The 21,837-nt window shown below is 37.0% G+C and overlaps 1 protein-coding gene and 1 pseudogene across 1 annotated transcript in view; both read right to left on the reverse strand.

The window, feature by feature from the left end:
• GALNT16 (polypeptide N-acetylgalactosaminyltransferase 16) overlaps positions 1-21,837 on the reverse strand; it is a 122,547-nt gene that overhangs the window by 41,436 nt on the left and 59,274 nt on the right. The window contains exon 2 of the mRNA XM_074236040.1: positions 2,994-3,151. Within this exon, the coding sequence (XP_074092141.1) occupies positions 2,994-3,151 (158 nt within the window). The remainder of the gene's footprint in view (positions 1-2,993; positions 3,152-21,837) is intronic.
• On the reverse strand, positions 8,221-8,342 carry LOC141523155 (U4 spliceosomal RNA; annotated as a pseudogene).

Consider the following 21,837-nt stretch of genomic DNA (forward strand, 5'->3'; position numbering starts at 1 on the left):
TTCATCCTAGAACCCCACACTTAAACACTTTCTCAATTCCCAACATTCTGGAGACATGACCAAGTCTATCTTTGTAGTAGTTTCCTCTTATTCACTTGGGTTAAATCCTCCATTCTACAATAAGAAGTTTACTTTGGGCTAATGAAATAACTTCTCTAGACTTCTCACCTATAAAATGAAGAGGTTGTACTAGATTATGCAAAGGACTCTTCCACCTTTAAATTCTATGATCCTATCAATCACTCTAACAATTGAATAAGATTAAAGGATAGGCAACTGAGAACAAGAATGGAAGTTAGGAGGAGTTCTGAGGGTATAGGAATAATGTCTAGAACCATGGAAGAAGAAATGGAAATGGAAAAGATGTTTGTTGTTCTTTTGTTTCAGTCATGTATGACTCTTTGTGACCCCATTTGAGATTTTCTTGGCAAAGATAATGGCATGATTTGCTATTTCCTCCTCCAGTTCATTTTACAGGAGAGGAAACTGACGCAAAAAGGATTGAGTGACTTGTCCAAGGTCACACAGCTAAGTAAGTATTTGAGTTAGGATTTGAATTTATGAAAATAAGTCTTCCTGACTTTAGACCTGGCACTTTATACACTGTGCCAAGTTTTGGTCACGAGTGTCAAAAGTGTAGCCAGGAGTGAAGCTTGGTCCAACATATTCATTTCTATTGCCTGTTGGTCATCAAGGTTCTGTTGTACAGTGCATCCATTTCCCTATGGGCTATGTTCCAGTTTGGGGGGTGCGTGCCTGCCATTTCCCACTCTCCTCTGCCTGACTCTGAACTATATAGCACTGGAAAGATCTCCTTGACCTTCTCTTCGGGTTGAATGATTCATCTATGGGAAGAGAATGGAGTATAATGGAAAGAATTGGATTGGAAAATAGGAGACCTGACTCTATTTCTACTCCAACATGTACCCTTAGTCAAATCACTTCACTTGCCTGGGTCTTATATTCCTCCTCTATAAAACGAGCAGATCAGAAATCTGAATTCTGAATAAATAAAAAACCAATGAAAGTACTGGAAGAGAGATAATGGAATATCTTCTCTTTCATAGTGGTGAGGTAAGGAATCACCAGGATGGAATGCTGTCTATATGGCTAAGTAAGGTTTCTGTATTAGATGTTTTTCTTTTGTCACCAAAAAGGGTTCAGTCTGGTGATGGGTGGAAAATAATTGTGATGTAAGGACAAAAGGCATCCAAAAATGTTTAAAAAATAAAATGAATAAGATGAAATGAACAATCTTTATACTTATTTTTGTTTTAACACCTGGCACAACAGTATTAATCACAAACAGTGACCTGGTCTATAAAGTGGTTTCATTTTACATATATAATATATGTACATATACATACATAAATATATATTTTAATACAAATTTTTTTATTTTAAAAAATTAAAAAACATACACAACAAAACACAAGAAAAAATTAATAGTATAAAGTAATAAATTTTGATTTCAAGAAAACCTATATAATATTGTGTTTTAAGTTGTGTTTAAAATTATCCATCTTTTCTTTGCTTCCTTTTAGTTTTTCTTCTGTTCTCTACTGTACACTATTTATTTTATTCTTATTTTCCTTCCACCTCCCCCCTAATTATAGGGAAGCTATAATTAAACATGTATACACACACACACACACACACACACCACTTATATATACTTATATACACATATATATCATATATACACACCCATATAAAAATATTAATATGCATACATATATACACCTACCCATGTACATATACTTATAGATACATATACACAGACATATTCATATATATATTTGATTTGTGTATATATCTTGCTTTTTTATAACATTTTCTGAAAGCTACAGCCCCTCTTCATTCCTCTACTCTACTTCTACTTGCTATCTTTCCCTCCTTTTCCTCAACCACCCTACAAAGAATCCCTCTCCATTGATCTATATACCCTTCTACATACCCTCTTATCCTATGCCCTTATCCTCTATTTCTTTCTGAATTTAAAAGACTTTTATAGTCTTGAGTGTGTGCATATATATGTGAACATATATACATATACATATTATATGTATAATCTATATTATATGTATATGTATAATATTTATGATAATAATATAATAATTCTTCCTCTTTCATCCATTTCTGATGAGAATAGATTTCCAGAATAACCAGCTCTCCTTCCCCATCTAATTCCTTTGCATCAACTCTTCTCACACCTCACTTGTATAGGATGGTAACTGTTTTTTTAAAAAATCTTTTCCTAGATCATTTTACTTTTAAAAATCCCATCCTACTCAATTCTATCCAAATCTTTACTTCTAACTACTCAATTACTAATAACAGTTTTGGAAATATGGTTTATTTGTCCTTATTGAGTCTCTTGTAATTAGTGTTTGATGTGACTTTTTTCTTGGTTCTTAGATGTCAACTTTTCTGTTAAGTTCAATCTTTTTGCAACAAAATCTTGAAATTCTGGCAATTCATTGAATGTCCGTTTTTCACTCAAGATAATGTAAATTTGATGGATATGATATTTTCAGTCACAACAGTTACATTGCATATTTTTTTAGTTTAGGGGTTTTTTTTTTTGGAAGGCAGTGGGGTTAAGTGGCTTGCCCAAACTAGGTAATTATTAAGTGTCTGAGGTCGGATTTGGATTCAGGTACTCCTGACTCCAGGGCCAGTGCTCTCTATTCACTGTGCCACCTAGCTGCCCCAGTTGCATTGTATATTAATAAATAAAAGTATACAAGAAATTTTAACATGGGATTTTTAACAACTTAGTCGAAAAGGAAAGGAGAAATGGAATTTTCTTAAACTAAAGGTTATAGAAAAGAAAACTAAGTAAGCATAGCCTTAGAATTGAGCTTCCAGTCCTCTAATCTAAATATTGATCAGTGGTAGAATACCACCTTCTCCAAACCTTCCTTCTCAAATAGAAAATTAAAGGCTAAAAGCAGAAGTGTGTGGAGAAAAGGAAGAGGACCTGTTGGTACCTGTAATGACGAGTGTCCCGGATGGGGCGGTCACTGCTTAGTTTGTCACTCTCCACCTGGTTGAAGGCATGTTGCCTGTAGGGGTCCTCTCCAGCCTTTAACAATTTGGAGGCCAAGTATGCTTTCTCATCAAAGCCTCTTGTAGGGATTTTGGTGACCTGAAAAGGAGATTGGGGAAGGGGAGGGGGAGACACATGGAGATATATATATATATATATATATATATATATATATATATATTTAGGGAGGGGGAGAGAGAGAGAGAGAGAGAGAGAGAGAGAGAGAGAGAGAGAGAGAGAGAGAGAGAGATAGGAAATGCTATCTGCCCTGAGGCCTATCATTAAGCTAAGATCCAAACCCTAAAGGGCAGAGATGGGATGCCATGTAGAATCCAGAGAAAGGACCCAAAGGAGTGGTTACTCTGGTATGGCCTGGCACAATGCTGGGCCCACTTATATTTGATGGATTTGATCCATCTGCAGGTCAAGGGTAAAACAGTGCTGAGGTGTGGACAAGGGGAAGCTTGTCCACATCTGAGTACAAATGAATGCTCATAGGCTTGCTCTCAGAGCTGACTGACCCTCAGGACAAAGAAGAGATTGTGCCTCCCCTTGGATATTTTCTTGTTTCTGAAATGGTCCATTGTCAAAGCTGTTGGGATATGCAATATGAAGTTTTATAAAAACCAATAAGGAATATTTAGGCAAGCATAGCTTTCCATCTCATTTTTTTCATAACTCTACAGCAATAACTAAGTGGGAGAAAAATCAGAAAGGGATAGCTGGTCAATATGATCAGTTGGATTGTAATAGAATGGTTTCGAGGTCTCCAAAGGGGAAATAGGAGAGTGTCCCACCTCATCCAGTTCCTCTCTCCCATCCTAACAATTTAAACACTTAGGAAATAGGTTGAGATAAAACTCCCAAATAAATCTGAAGCAATTTATAGGAGTATTACTGGAGAGAAGTATACACAAGAAGATACCTCTTCAACTTACTACAATTCCCACTGACATACTTGCACTTTAAATCTCACCTTCATGCAGAACTATGCTGCCTCTAATTTAATTCAATAAATAGAAAGTGTCTGCTGGGAGAGAGGATGATGAGGTCTTAGGATGATGGCTGTAAATCACAAATCAACTGCTGACCTCACAGTAGAGAGAATTCCCACTTACAAATCATAAATCTTAGCAAATATATATATATATAATATTAGCAAATATATATTATATATATGTGTGTATATATTCAAGAAATTGTGCTTGGTATAAAAATGAAAAATTGAAATAGTGCCCATCTTCAAGGAACTTACATTCTTCTACCTAAGTTTTCCACTTCTTCCACTGCCTTCTATCCCACACAAAATCTCCCTTCCCACTCATCTTGGGGATCTGGTTGCTTAGTCCCTTCCTGTTACTCATCCTATATATCCCAGCTCTGCCATTGCTTGTTTCCATAGCCAGTCTTGAATCCATTTTCTGTCATTTTAATCAGATAACGATCTAGAGCCCCCACTCTCTAATCACCCTTACTACCATCATGATCACTACTATTATCATCCTCAGCCTTTTGCTAATCCTCGTCCCTAGGTAAGTCCTACCATTTGATTTTTGGGTTTCTTTCTTCTCTTCTTTTACTGATAACTTTCCCCAAATCCTATTAATTTTAGGGCTTTCCCCCTCTTAATCATTTATTTTGTATATTACTTGCTTTTTATATTTTTATTTACTTATTTGTTCATTTTTGAGATTGTAAGTCTCTTGAGGGCAAGGACTATCTTTAGCCTTTTTTTGTATTCTAGCACTTGGTACCAATAACTGCTACATGAATAAATATTTATTATATTTTATTCTATTTTCTCAATTGGTTAAGCAACAACAAAGAAAGTAATGAAATACAGCTACTACAAATTTTTGGTGCACTCTTTAAGTTCTTCACTGCTACTTAGCAGTCCTTTTACTCTCTTCTTGTCATCTTATTTTCCACAACAACTTTTCCAAAATATTTCCTCTCTTCTCAAGGCATAAACTCACTCCTTTTCCCTTTACTTCTAGCCTGGTACTTCACTGAAAAGATTGAAGCCATCTACCTCAACTTCATTTTTTCACAACACCAATCAATCAACATTTATTAAGTGTATTCTATGTGCTACTCTTTTTTCTTTCCTTCTTTCTCAAAGGAAGAAGTAAACCTGCACCTTGCAAAAGGCTTAATCCCTTTACCTTGATCCCTCCAGAAGCTTTCTTGAGAAGTCATCCCCTCAATCTCATGAATCTTTCTTCCAATCAATTTTTCTCCATCAACCTGGACTCATGTTTTGTTCTTCCCAATACTAAAAATTTCTTCCCTTAAATTCATCCTTTTCTTCTCTAGAATTGCAAAACTTCATGAAAAAAATATTGTCTATACTTCCTCATGGGCAGTTTAGGTGGCATAGTAGATAAAGTAAATAGACCTGGAGTCAAGAAGATTCATTTCCCCAAGAGCAAATCTGGCCTCAGACACTTATTAGCTATACCTAGGCAAGTCACTTAACCTATTTTCCTCAATTTCTTCATCTGTAAAATGAGCTGGAGAAGGAAATGGCAAGATACTCGAGTAGCTTTGCCAAGAAAACCCCAAATGGGGTCAAGAAAAGTTGGATGTGATTGAAAAACAACATAACAACAAAAACATTACTCATTTTCTTTTTGGTGTCTCATATCCTTTAATGACCTCTTCTTTGCAAAATCCACAAGTTTTTTCCCTAGATCTTCATTCTCCCTGGTCTTTCTGTAGCATTTAATACAGTCTCTTCTGGATACTTTCTTCTCCTTTTGCATCAGAAATACCATAATGTTTTTAATTCTTTAAACATTCCTTCTCTATTCTCTTTGCTGCTTTTTCTTCCAAAATCCATAAAGTGAATAGTCTCTGGAATATCCTTTCTCTTCTCTCACTAATACTGTCTCCCTTGACAATGGAGAAATATCACTGCTATGCAAATGAGTCCAATAATTGCATTTCTTGCACTGACCTCTGCTCTGAACTCCCAGCCAACATCCCTATCTGTTGATAAAACTTCTCTTTGAGCATGTCCCACCAGTACCTCATACTCTAGGGGTTGGAATTATGTGAAATGTTTATACTCTTTGACCCAGAGATTCCAGGTATCCCAAGGAAGTGATTGACAAAAGGTTCCATATACACTAAAATATTTATAGCTGCACTTTTTGAAGTAATAAAAAACTGAAAATAAAATAGGTATCACTGACAGTTACAGGGATTAATATAAACTTTATATTTCACGTGACTTCTAGCTCAGGGCCCTGTATTTAGTAGGCTTTTAATAAATGTTTCAACAAGGATGACCTGCTTGGTACTAAAACCAATGAAAGTTTCTTCCATCAAAGTACTTTATACTACATTTGAAGAGGTAAGACTAGCATATGTGATACTGTACATAAAACAGATGACAAATACCCTGGAGTCTCTGGCATGAAACCACAAGTCCAAGATTTTCTGAGACAATCTTGGTTTCAAGCATTCTGTTCTGTTGTTTCCCCAAACCATGGAAATATCATAGACATGCCAACATTTTGGCAAATAGTATTGGAATGTATGATGTCAGTAAATATTATAATAAAAATACACATAAACCACAGAAGAATGTGACCTTCAAAAAAGAAAGTCACAGGAGAAAGAATGATTTTGGAAGGGTTTTGGACCAGATCTGTGATGTGCTCAGCATTGTTTGTTGTTGTTAAGTCATGTCCAACTTTTTGTGACCAGCTGGACCATACTATCTATGGGTTTTCTTGGCAAAGATACTACAATGATTTACCATTTTCTTTCCTCTTTCTAAGAGGAGGGATTCATGGAAGGAACTCTAGGTAAAGGATTGAATGGGGGACTTTAAGAAGGAGTACTACCTCTCAAGTGGCACTGAGAGGTTAATCACTTGCCCAGAGTCACAGCATGTTACAGGGTCACAGGTCAGTATTAATAGAGGTAGCTTTTGCAATTGGGTCTTCCTGACTCAATGGAAAGTTCTATTCTACGCTAACTCTCTATATAATTATTACCTTAATATTATGATTATTCACATAAATATTCATGTTGGTGAATACCATATTTATATCTATAAAGTATGTCTATATAGAATATATTTCTATACAGTGGCATACTGTATATGGTTTGTGTGCCATGGCACTGGTGATGAATGATCTCAGATTTTCTGATCAATAAATTCTTAACCAATCAATCAATCAATATTTATTTAGCTCTACAATGTGCCAGGAACTATGCTAGGGATATTAAAAGAGGCAAAAAATAGATCCTATTTGAAGAACTATTACAGTCTAAAAGAAGAGACAATATACAAATAATATATATGTACACATATATACATATATATTTAGCAATTTATATACAAGATAAATAGGAAATAATTAACCAAGGGAAGGTTGTGTACATACAAAGAAAAGATCATATTTTGACAGCAAAGCAAAACTGTTTAACAATATATTCCAATTTGGGGTTAAGTACTTCTAGATTATATTTCTAAACTCAACCCAATTCTGCCCCTTCTCTCCCAACTCTTCTCATTTTCTCTTCTACTCTTGCTTCTCCCATATACATTTGACCAAGTGTAACATTTTTATGCCAATTCTTCTGATAAATAATAAACATTCTTCAAAAAGTAAACAAAAATAGGGGCAGCTAGGTGGCACAGTGGATACAGCACCAGCCCTGGAATCAGGAGGACCTGAGTTCAAATTCAGCCTCAGACACATAATAAATGCCTAGCTGTGTGACCTTGGGCAAGCCATTTAACCCCATTGCCTTAAAAAAATAAAATTAAATAAAAATAAACAAAAATAACAATAGCAAAATAGAGCTGAGTACCACTCATTCTAAGGCACCAACATGGATTCTTGGCAAATTGCCCAAGTGACTTGTGTTTAGAGTCTTGATTGCCTTAAGAGTCAGTATAGGTCTTTGCAAAGGGTTTTAATAGTCTCAAAGTTGGAAGGGACTCCAAAGTGATTCAGGTTTATCTGTCTTTGAGCAGTAATCTCTTGTACAATATCACTGGCCAGAATTCATGCAGTCTGCTCTTGATGACTTCCATCAATAAACAACCTACCCATTCCTGAGGCAACTCATTCCATCCTTGGTCAGGTCTAATTGTTAAGATGTCTTTCCTTCCTTTCCTTTCCTTCCCTTTCCTTCCCTTTCTTTTCTTTTTTTTATAATATCTAGCAATTTTAGCACCTTTAAGTTTGTTTTGGGAAAAGTTTTCAATTAGCAATAATCATGCCTCAGATAAACCTCATTGGCTACAATACTGCCACTGCGCAAAGCTAGCACCTTTAAGTTTGTAAAGTCATTTACAAGTTAATTCATTTAATCCTCAGAATAATCCTGTAAAGTGAGCATTATTATTATTCCATTTTTTCTATACCTAAAATTCTTATTTATTTATTTTTAATTCGACATTTTATTTATTTATTTTTCCAATTACATGGAATGGTAGTTTTCAACAATCATTTTTTTTTTGCAGTTTTGAGCTTTAAATTTTTTTCTTCCTTCCCTCTGACAGAAAATAATCCAACATAAGTCATACATATATAATCATATTAAACATATATCCATGTTAATTATGTTGTAAGAGAGGAATCACATCAAAATGGAGAAAAACAATAGAGAGAAAAAATAATACAAACGACAACTTTTGAAAATTGAAGAAAATGAGTTTTGGTCTGCATTTAAACTCCACAGTTCCTTCTCTGGATATAGATAGTGTTTTCCATAAAAAGTCTTTTAGAATTGTCTTTGATAACTGTATTGCTGAAATGAACAAGTCCATCATAGTTGATCATCACGCAATATTACTGTTAGTGTGTATAATTTTTTTTTTTGGTTCTGCTTGCTTCACTCAGCATCAGTTCTTTCAAGTCTTTCCATGCTTTCCCAAAGTCCTTCCCTCATGATTTCTTATAGAACAATAGTGTTTCATCACATTCACATACCATAATTGTTCAGCCATTCCCCAACTGATGGCATGGGGTGTCTTTTCTTAACATTGGTTCATTAAAAAGGTTCCAGTCAGATAGTGACTTTAAGAACCACATTAACTACAATAATGGGAAACAGACTGTTGGTTAGGGATGAAGAGTGGGCTTCAGTTCCTTCATTTGTAAAATGACTAGATGACCTTAAAGTTCAATTCAATTCCATAGGTGGTTATTAAGCACTTGCTCTATGTGCAAAGCACTGTGATAGGTTCTAGGGATGTGAAGGCAAAAATAAAACAGCCTCCACCCTCAAGGAGTTTATATTCTACAGGGGAAAACAAATCAGCCCTAACTCTTTTGATTCTATAATTCATCAGGACAGGAGCATAAATTCCCCCTTCCATCAGCTTCACAAAGGACTCTTGTCTTCAAGTCGAGCAGCCTTTTCCCATCTTCCAGGGTAACATCAAAGCTAGAACTTCAGTGATCAACATGATCTACCACATCTGGGGTGCTTTAAGCTAACATAGTGGCTTTGTTCTATAAAAGATGAAATATGTACTTTCATCCTGAATGGTCTAAGTTTTGGTTCATCATATGGAAAACATTCTTCATATGTGAAATTCCATTTCCTTTCTCCAGGCCTTTTCTTTAATTCTCTCCCACATCTCTCCCTCACCTCTATCTTTTGAAATTCCTAATTTTCCTCACTATTTAGTTCTGATGCCATCTTCTACATTGGGACCCTCCTGGTCCCCATAGTTTCTATTTCCTTCTTGTCCTTCTCAGTTCCTTTACCGACTCTTCATCCAGGTCATGCTCACTAAGTGTGAGTGTACCCCAAGGCTTTATCCAGTACCCTCCCTTCTTTTTCTTCCGTAGTCTCTCCTACAGTGGCCTCATTGTTCTACAGATCTTCATAGCCAATCCTAGTCCCTCTCCCAAGCTTCAGGCCCACATCACCAACACTGTTTTGGGTAGCTTGTAGGAATCTCAAACTCAAGGAGACCAGAGTAGTACTTTGTGGGAGGTTGAGATTCTTTAAACAGTTTCAGATATTTTAAAGAGAAAGAAACTCTTAAGTGCCTGTTGAGGCAAGAACAGTTCTGAGTAGTATGAGCTCTGGAAATAGAGGAAAGAACTATGGAAGAACATAGTTCTTGAGAAAACTTCTTACATCTTGGCAAGGAATTTCTCTGCCCTCTCCATCAATCGTGGTATCTTGCAGCAGAGCTTCTTGTTCAAGAAGAGAAACTTGCTGGCAGGGAGCAAACAGGGAGACCTTAAGATCCACCTGTCCAGTAGAGATGCTGTGTCCAGGGAGAGCAACATTGAGTGCAGTATGAGAAAATAAAGGCCATTCGGGTCCCAAAGCAGAGAAGGTATGACTTTGACCATATGTATTTTCTAAGAGTGAACCTCTCTGATGGTGTGTGCCCACTTTTCTTCCTGACACTGCATTTTTAAAAAAATTTGTCTCAGGTTTATGGAGGAGATTTTTTTGTATCTACTGTTCTTAGGATAATGTCCTAGCTTTGAGCTAATTGTTTCTATTGGCTGACTATTAACAATAAATGAACCTTTGAGGTACCATAAGTAATATAATCTTAGAAGTGGGGATCTCCAAAGTACCTTGGTCTCCTGACACTTGCTTCTTGCTAGGCACAATCATCTTTTGGGGACCCAACATGAAAGCTCAAGTTGGAGGGTGATCTCTAGGAGATCAGACATACATTCATACTTACAAATATAAATTTATATGTCTATGTGTTTACAGTAAGACAAGCATTTTATCCATGTAGCCCTTTTTCCCTTTCTTTTTCCAACCACAAATAACAATAGTTTTCAACAATCATTTTCTCACATTTTTTCTTCCTCCCTCCCTTCCCTTCCCCCTCCCCTTGACAGAAATCAATGTAATATAAGTTCTACATTTATAACCATGTTAACATAGATATGTAGTATCATCCATGCAATTTTTTTTTTGCAAGGCAGTGGGGCTAAGTGGTTTGCCCAAGGTCACATAGCTAGGTAATTATTAAATGTCTGAGGCCAGATTTGAACTCAGGTACTCCTGACTCCAGAGCCAATGCTTTATCCACTGCGCCACCTAGCTGCCCCAATGTAATCTTTTTTTTTAAACAACAGTTTAATCATTTCTTTTTTTTTAAATAGGGTTATTACAGTTGTAGATCAAGGCTGTACATATCATTTACCTAGTTTTTAAAGAAAACATTAAATATCTCATGCTATGGAAAAGATGGAGATGTGACCTAAGCAGTAATATAATTAGATGACTATGGAACTAGGTTAGATGCCAAGACATAAAAAGAGTCAGTCATTTGATCCAGGAAAGGATAACACCTTTAATGATAGATTGAGAATTCCAGAAGTTTTTGACAGACTAGAGAATTGAGGTGATGTTAGTAAAATGACATTTAGATTAATTACATTTGGTTTTAAAAAATTGAAGTAAATTGAAGTAAAAAAAAATAAAAGATATATAGTTCATGATTAGACACATCCATGTAGTCTTGAGAAGTTATTAGTACTAAAAAGATGAGCAATAATATAAAACAACTATTCAGCCCATTTGAGGATACAGTTCTCATGCTGTATACTCTTGAAGTTAGGCTAATGGCCTCTTTGTCTTAAACAGCCCTTAGCTTGGAATTTTTGCAAAACTATCTTGGAGCTCTATCTCATTCTAGGTTCCAACTAATTTTGGAAGATGAATCAACTTTGGATAGTCAGGTTTCAAGGACAGGCAATGATCTCTGGCTAAACTGTTGTGAGGCTTTATTTTTATAATCTTCTGGGGGGGGATATGGCAATATCTAATTTGTCCTTTTAAAAATTATAGTTTATTCATTTGTTGACAAAGTTCATAGAGAATATCTGTATTAGGGTAACACTGGCAAGTTAGTTGAATGAGTTTCTAGAAGTAGGTTCCAACCAATTAAATGTTGACAAGTGGAGATCAATCTAGACAGAATTCTCCACCCCCTACCCCAGGCAAATTGCTTGCATGTTACAAATACTATAACAATAAAATATGTAGTAAGTATTGAGTATACTATAGATACAGTTTGCCTACTTGGATTTCCATTTCTATTCTAAATGGACAGGAAGGATGCTCCAAACTGCTAGAGTAGAACCCTCAAGGCAAGCATGACCCAGAAAAAGTCCCAGGACAGAAGAAAATTAAGGTCACTACAAGTCCAGATGTACCAACATGAGTTATTAACACATCTCAGCCATCGCCAGCCATGCTGCCTGCATTCCAACCATTACCTTTGGAAGCCTTGGAACCTCAGGTTTCTGACTGGTAAACCTTTACTTTATTTACCCAGACATAGATTTATCAAGCCCCTCTCATTTTCATTCTGTTCTATTGCTCATATTTACTCATATATCCCTTTTCCTTCCAAAAATATTGTATCTTTCCCCACACACACACAAACTGCCTCTCCCACTCCCCATGCCAATGCTATTACACTCCACTATTAAAGGTAGAGACTTTAGTTTTTCTGTGTTGCCTTAATGAGACAAAAAACTGCTCAGTGTAGGCTTGCATGATACTCCAATGCAGAACAAAGACCCTCATCCCCACCCTACTACAATAAAATGGAATCCCTCCAACTTTAGACCAAATAAATCTAATTATTACCATTCCTGTAAAAGGCATCAATGATTCCATTCACCATTTCCTCCAATTTCTTGTCCAAAATTTTCCTCCCTGACTATTAACTCCCCTTATGTTTTTTTTTTTTATCTTTGCCTATTAGAAAGTAAATGCACCAGAGGCAGGGGCTGGCTTGCTCACTTATATTTGTAACTCTAGTCCTTAGAACATAGCCTGGGGGCAGCTGGGTGGCGTACCGGCCCTGAAGTCAGTAGTACCTGGGTTCAAATCTGGTCTCAGACACTTAATAATTACCTAGCTGTGTGGCCTCGGGCAAGCCACTTAACACTGTTTGCCTTGCAAAAAACCTAAAAAAAAAATAAAAAAAAAGAACATAGCCTGGTACATCATAAGTACTTAATAAATGATTTTTTAAATTTCTTCATTCATTCAATCAATCTCTCATTCATCTATTGGGACAGCTAGGAGGCACAGTGGATAGAATACTGGCCTTGGAGTCAGGAGGACAGGAGTTAGAATCCTGCCTCATACACTTGAAACTTAAAAACTGAGTGACCTTGGACAAGTCACAAACCCTGATTGTCTTGCATTCAGCGCCATCTCCAGTCATCCTGATTCATATCTGGCCACTGGATTCAGATGACTCTGGAGGAGAAAGTGAGGCTGGTAACCCAGTACAACACACCCTTACTCAAATCCAATTTATGCATTTGTCATGACATCACATTCTTGATATTATGATCTTCTTCAGGAATGAAGGACAAACATCATTCATCCATTAATGCAACACTGATCTGCCCCACAAAGTGTCTTTGGGGCTTTGTCATCAAATATATCAAGGACCAGGGACATAAAATAAAGATAGAAATTTGTATTTCTTCATGTTCCCTTAATAAGACAGAAAATTACTGGGTGTACTTGGTACACCCAGTCCCCATCCTATTGTAATGAAGTTGAATCCCTCCAACTTTCATCCACAGCAAGTTGATGGCTGGTACTTCAGAGCTCTGCACAGAGAAAAAAGAGCGAGTTTTTAATCTGGTCTTCAAATTCAGCATCATTCCTTGGCTCAAGAATGATCTCATTTCATGGCTCAGTTGGGAATTTGCCTGATACTGTTATGCTTTGGACTGAGAGTGAGCTTGGAAAGGCTGCTATGCTCGTTACTCCAAAGAATGAAAGTCAGGGGAGGAAGGGAGGGGAATCAGGCGAGGAAAAATAACAACCAACCAACAGCAACAAGCCAGTTTAATATATTTAGTCCTGGTGAACAATATCCAAACTGAACCTAGGATTCCAAATTGAGTATCCCTTTCACTCTACAACACCTTATATCCTACCTAGCACTTCAGAAATTGGGGAAACTGTGTAGTAAAATGCTGGGCTTGAAGTCAAGAAAACTCATCTATTTGAGTTCAAATCAGATCTCATAAACTTACTGGCTGTGCTTGCCTCAGTTTCCTCATCTTTAAAATTAGCTGGGCAAGGAATTGGCAAACCACTCCAATATCTCTGAATAACCCCAAGAAAACCCCAAATGTGGGTTTGAGTTGAATCCAACAACAACATAAGAAATGTTACTTTAACATAAGTAGGGGATTGCTGGGGGCTGATGAGTTCCATGAATCACTGCCCACCAAAGGGAGACTAAGGTAAGATATTCTATATAAAGTATATCACTTTACAAACCTTTAAGAACTGGGTTCATCTTTACAATTGATGTTGTTTATCCATGGGCCCACCTGATAGTTGATTCTGATTTTTTTCCCCAAAATGTCTGTAGTTCCAAAAGTGGACTCTGTGAGGAGCATCTACTGCTGACAGTGTCTGCTTGTCAGGAATTGTCATAGCCTTGGTTTCTACCCCATCACTGCCCTCAACCCCTCTCTTCCTAGCTTTCAATCATTCTTCTGCTTTCGGGAGAAGAGGCATAATTAGAGCAGCTGCCCTGGCACACCTCCTCCAATGGGGCAGGTGGCAGCCCTTTAGGAACTCTCTTTGAGTCCCTCTTCACCCAAAGTATCAGTTCTGATAAGTTCTAATCTTCCATACTTTTCCAATTCCAAAATCTTTTTTTTTTACCCATAAGAAGCCTTTTGATTCCCTCATTGTCTGGTGTTGCTCTGATGACAAGAATGGTTCTGTATATAATCCATTTACACAGATCAACCACACATTCACACCATTGGCCCTATTGGATACTGGACTCCAGTATCCTGGGAGTCAACAGAACCAAGTCCCTTTCTGATACACTAATAGATTTTAAAATCCTTGATTTAACAAGATTAAGCCAGAGAGGTAAATTAGCTTGTATTATTTCACATTACTTCCTTTTACACAATCTAAGTTCAATTCAAGAGTTCAGCTAGGTGGTGGAGTGGATAAAGTGCCAAGCCTCAGGTCAAGATGATTTCAACTTCCTAAGTTCAAATCCAGCATCATATACTTAGCTATGGGACCTTTGGCAAATCACTTAAACCTGCTTGCCTCAGTTTCCTCATCTGTAAAATGAGCTGGAAAAGAAAATGGTAAACCATTCCATCTTTTTTTTTTTTGCCAAGAAAACCCCAAATAGGGTCAGGAAGAATCAGACACTATAGAAACAACTGAACAACAACAAAAGCCAGACCAAACTACTTCTTACTCTTTCTCATATAAAATACTCCATATCTCCCATCTCTGTGACTTTATATTTGTGGTCTCCTGTGCCTGGAATGTTTTGGATTTTCACCTCTGTCTCTTAAAATCAGTTTCCTCCAAGATTCAGCCTAAGTACCATTTTCTGCAGGAAACCTTTCCTGATCTCCTTAGTGACTATGTGGTCACTCCTTCTAAATTAACAACATATGTACTATAATTCTTATACTTCTTTAAATAGTGTGGGCTTTAGTTGTTTCAACTGTGTACTACATGTTTTTCTTATTCTTCTTTTGTATTGCTTTTTATTCATTCTGATCTTAACTCTGATGAATAATGTGCACACACAGCTGATTCAAGGATAAGTTTAAGTTGATAAGTCTTTTCCAATGAAAATAAAATCTATTTAATTTTTTGTAACACTATTCAATAGGATTCTGACACCATCAAAATATGATTCTTTTTGTTTTGCAGTATTTATTCATCAATGCTTTAACTTGTTTATTAGATCCAGAGGCCTTCTTCTGTTACAGGTTAATATTTTCCTTGTTAATTTACTTTGCTTCAAGGTTTTTCAGTTTTATTCTTCCCAAGAGCTTTGGTAATTTCAGTCTTTTTCCCCATTCACTTTCTCATCCTGTCCCCTCTGGGTCTCAAAGCATCTTGGATACCTTCCACACTGGGTAATTTATGGTTCACCCAGTCTATGTCTCTGTCCTAAGGGACTTTTGGGTGGTTAGAACAGGCCCCAGCTGTACACTGTACTCTTTCCCTTAGGCTTAGTAAAATATTACACAACCCCACTCCTCTCCCTATATGGTCTTTTCCCCTCTGAGCAGTTCATAGAGTTTCTTGTTTACCCCAGAACAGGAAAAACTGTCATTTTGGAACTACTGGGTTGTCTGCCTAGTTCAGAGCTTTGCAGCACTAATATAGGATTATCTGCCCCAGCACCAGGAATTCAGAGCTTTCTAGTGCTGCTACAGGGTTGTGTCCCCCAAGGAAACTTTTGCTCCTAAAGGTCCTGAGTGTCAGTTCATAGGGTTTGGGATTTGTTTCTATTTTTTACTTTCTTTTGGATTCTGAGCACTAAGGAAACAACTGAAGTTGTTGTATCTGTTTTTAGATAGGTTTGAAAGGTGGTGGAGATCAGAGAAAGACAAAAATTAAAAAAAAAATTGTAAAAAGCAAAATACCCAGTCCCTGCCCCAAGGATGTCACAGTCTAATGGGGGAGACAATGTGCAAACAGCTAGGTACAAGTAACATATAGGCAGGTGCTTCATCTTGTTGCTCAGAAATCTTGGTTGGTACATATTTATAAGGGCACCAGCTCCTTTAGTCCCAAATATAAAGTGGAGTAAGCTCCAGTGCTCAAAAGCCATTCTGATCACTCTGTAGATCTCAGATGTCTGTCAGCATTTACCAGATCCAGTCATAAGGAAGCTCAGATGGCTAGGGCTCAGAATGACACATGATCTCACCTTTTTCTTTGTTTTACATCATAATAAGCAGCTCTCTTGTCAATGTGAAAATTGTATCTCTTTTCTTAAATCCCAGAGGATCTTTATATTTGTATCATCTCTACCTAACACAATGCCCTCAAATGATTGTCAATTAGTAAAGCAAACTGAGATGTGTACAGGATAGAGGCAGAGAGTCCAGACAAGCCAAAAAACAGATGCAGGGAAAGGAAATCTGGTGTGCGCCAGTAATAAAGGCAAGAGGCACATACAGCAACCCATACCTCTTCCTTACTTTCTTTTGAATTTAATATCCTACCTTCCTCAAGAATCCCTTTCTGATCCCCTCTTCATGCTAGTGCTGGCACTCTGATGTTTAGTTCCAGTTTATTCTACTTGTACCTAGCTGTTTGCATCTTGTCTCCCTCATTAGACTGTGAGATCCTTAGGGCAGGGGCTGGGTCTTTTGCTTGTTTGTTTTTATTTTTGCCTTTATATTTACAATGTCTGGCATGTAGTAGGAGCTGACTCAAAAATGACATGCTGGGGAGGGGATATTGGCGTTTAAAGTTTTTTTTTTAAATGGGACTTTTGACTGGACTTTGAAACAAATAGTCATTTTATCCCCCTTCAACAAAAATGGAAACACAAATTGATAGCTTTGGGTGTGCATTCCAAACTGCTAAGTGTTGCTCTCAGACACTTCCTGCAGTATTGTTAGAGACACCCAGTTAAGGCAAGAATAGAACTGCTGACCATTTTTGCCAGCCTGTAGATTTTTCTGTAGTATTTTAGGACCTGGTGCAATCAACATAATGTCATCTCCAAATAGGAATCCTATAGTCAACTAGTAAATATTTATTAAATGTCTAAAGTGTGCTAAGTGCTAGAGATACAAATAGTTAAAAGAAAGACAATCCTGCCTGCAAGGGGTTTACTATCTAATGGAAGAAGACAATATACAAAAGAAAGCTGAAAGAAGGGGAGGTGGAGGTGGCTGCTCATAAGAGTAAAATTCAGATTTCCAGCATCTAAGAGTTGACTTGCAGAATTTTTTCTCCTAAGACTGGTTAAGAGTTTACCTAGATATCTTCATGTAGACTTGGCTGGCATTGACCTGACAAACTGCCCCATGAAGATACTGACAAAAAGAGGCTATAGCTTCACTATCCCAACTAAAAGGGAAATTGTCTGTGACACCAAGGAGAAACTATCCTATGTGCCCTGGACCTCAAGCAGGAGATAGCTACTGCTGCTTTATCTTCTTCCCTGGAGCTTCCTGATGTTCAGGTGATCACCACCAGCAATGGGAGATTCAGTTTTCTAGAGATGGCCACTGCTGTTTCATCTTTCTTGGAGCTTCTTTTTTAAAAAAATTTTATTTATTTAAGACAATGGGGTTAAGTGACTTGCCCAAGGTCATACAGCTAGGCAATTATTAAGTGTCTGAGGCCATATTTGAACTCAGGTCCTCCTGACTCTAGGGCCAATGCTCTATCCATTGTGCCACCTAGCTGCCCCATCCTTGGAGTTTTTGATGATCACCAGTGACAATGAGAGGTTCAGGTATCCAGAGATGGCCGCTGCTGCTTCATCTTCTTCCCTGGAACTCCCTGATGGTCAGGTGATCATCAATGACAATGGTATCCAGGGGCCCTCTTCCAGTCATCATCAGTATTCCCATGGCATCCATGAATTCTATCATGAAGTGTGATGTTGAAATCTGAAGGATCTCTATGCCAACCTAGTATTATCTGAAGGTACTCCTATGTGCCCTGGAATTTCTGACAGAATGAAGAAAGAAATTACAGCCCTGACACCTAGCACAATGAAAATCAAAATCATTGCTCCCTGAATGTAGGTATTCTCTCAGGATTGGTGGCTCTGTTCTGGTTTCTCTCTACCTTTCAGCAAATGTGAATCAGTAACAGGAATATGATGTATCTGGCCCATCAATTGTCCATCTCAAATACTTCTAAACAGATTGCTAGAAGATGTAGAGTACTTGCTGCATGATTATTCACCAAGTATAAATTTGCCCTGGCAAATATACACCTCATATTAACCTCATGAACCTGGAGCAAGCTTTCTTTGAAAAGAAACTTGTCTTTGGAGAAGTTGGCATTAGAGAAATTGGATAAATGTGAGCACTTTTTAGATTATTGAACCATTACTAATTTGACCTCATATTTAACTTATCAGTTGTTCCCTTTCTGTACATTTTAGCATACTAATACAGGTCACTTCAGGTAACAACTAAGGTTAAGAGTTAAATTCTAAAGAGAATTAATCTGATAATTATACCCATTCCCAAAGCACTTTGTAAGCATCAAAGCACTATATAAATCACTTGTTATTACTATTTTTATATACTCTATCTGAATGGTTAATACTCATCAACCCTACAGTTGTATATTGTATTCAGTCAAGTCCAGCTCTTCATTTGAGATTTTCTTGGCAAGATATACTGAGGAGGTTTGCCATTTCCTTCTCCACCTCATTTGACAGATGAAGATATTGAAGCAAATAGGGTTAAATGATTTGCGCAGATAGTAAGTGTCTGAAGTAAAATTTAAACTCAACCAAATGAGCTTTCCTGACTCCAGCACTCTATCCATTGTACTATCTAGCTGCCCATATCAGATCTCTATAGCATATCTAAAGATCAGATTTCCAACACCTAAAAGAGAGGTTTTGCAGAATTTCACTCCTAAGGTTGGCAAGAGTTTATTAACTATATGTTACATCTTGCTACTATCCTAGCACTATTGCAGCCAATACTAGCATATTTGAATCTAAGTCTTAAGAACCAATTTTTTTCCCCTTGTTTTTCTCCAATGTCATGAGGCTGTTACAAATCTTGAGTTGAAAAAAATGTTTGCATTTACAACCTGTAAAATTTGTACAACCAGTTAATTTATGTAAGATTTTTGTACATTGCTTTAACATTCTCAAATGACAATAGAATTGTAATACCTAACATATCATTTGTAAGGAAAAATAAAAGTGCTTACTCAAGTGAACTAAAAAAAGTGGGATCATATAGAATCTTACTATTGATAGAGACCTCTTCTATTTATGACACTACAAATATCTTTGTATGAATATATCTCTTTATATTTTATACCTCAATTATTCATACTAAAAGGATTATAAAATAATAATCTCTGTGGCCTCCTCCATCTTGAAATTTTGTATGGCTCCCATCCCCCATTTTGTATTTTGTAAACCTTAAAGTACTATATAAATAATTACTATTATTATATAATCTATTATTATTCTTAACATTTGTGTGGGAAGTACTTTGTTTAAGGAGGCTCTTTAATTACTCTGGCAAGTCAAATGTGTTTTTTGTGATCAAAGAATAATAGACACAATGGGATCTTATTTTCTCTCTGACTCTTAGTCAATTGGGTAGCTATGAAAATGTGGTTTGCTGCAGAAAACTGTCTGAAAAAAGATTGCCTTTTCAGTAAAGGGGTTACTTATTAATACAGGACCTCAATTAGTTCAGCCTGGCCAGCCAAAGAAGAACAACAAAGTGGATGAAAAATGTCTATTGCCCAAATTATATTATGGACACGTTCTCCAGATAAAAACCCTATCATTTAAATATGAGACCTCCCCTAGGGATGTTATGAAATTGGTAACCACAGAACACTACAATCTTAGAAAGATTACAATTGAAGGTGACACAGATGTCAGTAGAAATCTATAAGAGAAGTGTAAATAAGCTGGCAAATATTACCAAAGATAATGTGCAAGAGAGAAAGCAGCAAGAAAAACATCAAAATCATATATGACTGCAAAAGGAGATAGATAAGTCTTAGAGCAAGAGGGAGGGATAACAAATAGAAAGCTTGCTATTTCACTCATATGAGTGTATTAAGGACTTGTGATACTTTCAGTGTGGGAATTCCATCCACCAAGATAGAACAAAACCCATATACAACTTTTAATTTAGATTTCCCTGAGGCTCAGTTGTCCATGGTCATATAGCCAATATGAGTCAGTCAGCATTTGAACCCAAGGCTCCATGATCCCTAGCCCAGTACTTTAACCCCTTTACCACACTGCATTGATATCCATGAAATATTAAAAGAAGCAAAAGAAGGCTTCCAGGGTGTTGGGTCAATCTTCTATGTAATATCTGCAGAAAAACATGAATAAGAATTGTTTGATATGAGATGGTATCCTTGGGCTGTGATCTACAGTAGGAGAAAAAGCCAAACTAATAAGATCACAGATTTACTGAAACATAAGGAGGTTTTTTTTTTCCCTAATAGTTCCTCAAATCTTCATTAAGGCTTAATGTTTGTTATGGATGAACTCTAAGCAATTAGTGAAGAATGATCCAGGGTCCTACTTCCTCCTCACTTGTAATACCTGCTCAGTTTAATACCTTAGCCTTTGACTATTCTTCTCTCTCCTAAGGTTCTTAGATGGCATCATAGTTGTCAAGTCCTATCAATTTTACCTTCCTAGCACCTCTCCTATATGCCCCTTCTCTTTCCTGCCACCACCCTAGTGCAGGCCCTCATTGCTTCACATCTGGACAATTGCTGTCACCTTCTGGCTTATCTCTCTGCCTCAAGTCTCTCTCTACTCCAATCTATCCTCCACTCAAAGAGTTGTCAAGGTGATTTATGTAAAAGATGGTATGGAGTGGAGAAAGACTTGATTTTCCTAATCCTCAGGTCTGACTCTATTACCCTCCCAATTTAAAAAATTCCAGTGGTTCTCTATCACATTCAAGATCCAATGCAAAAGCTCCTGTTTGGAATTAAAATCTTTCACAACTTGACCTTTTCCTACCTTTGCAGTCTTCCTCCACCTTACTCTACTACCCTACCCTAATCCACACTCTCTGTGATGTAGTGATGCTGGTCTCCTTGCTTCCCTTCATTTCCTACCAACTGCTCTGGCTTGATTTTGATTCCTTAAACAGCATGCTTTTCTCCAGGACAAGTTCATCATCAGAAATCTCATCATCATGGAGATGACTTTATCTTTGATACTCAGCACCTACTCAGTACTCTTATATGTCTTCCCCTCTGACTGGAGAGCTCAAGGGTAGAACAAAAAATTTTTTCCAAAG

This window comes from Macrotis lagotis, chromosome 4, assembly GCF_037893015.1.
Source record: "Macrotis lagotis isolate mMagLag1 chromosome 4, bilby.v1.9.chrom.fasta, whole genome shotgun sequence".
Taxonomy (NCBI): Eukaryota; Metazoa; Chordata; class Mammalia; order Peramelemorphia; family Peramelidae; genus Macrotis; species Macrotis lagotis.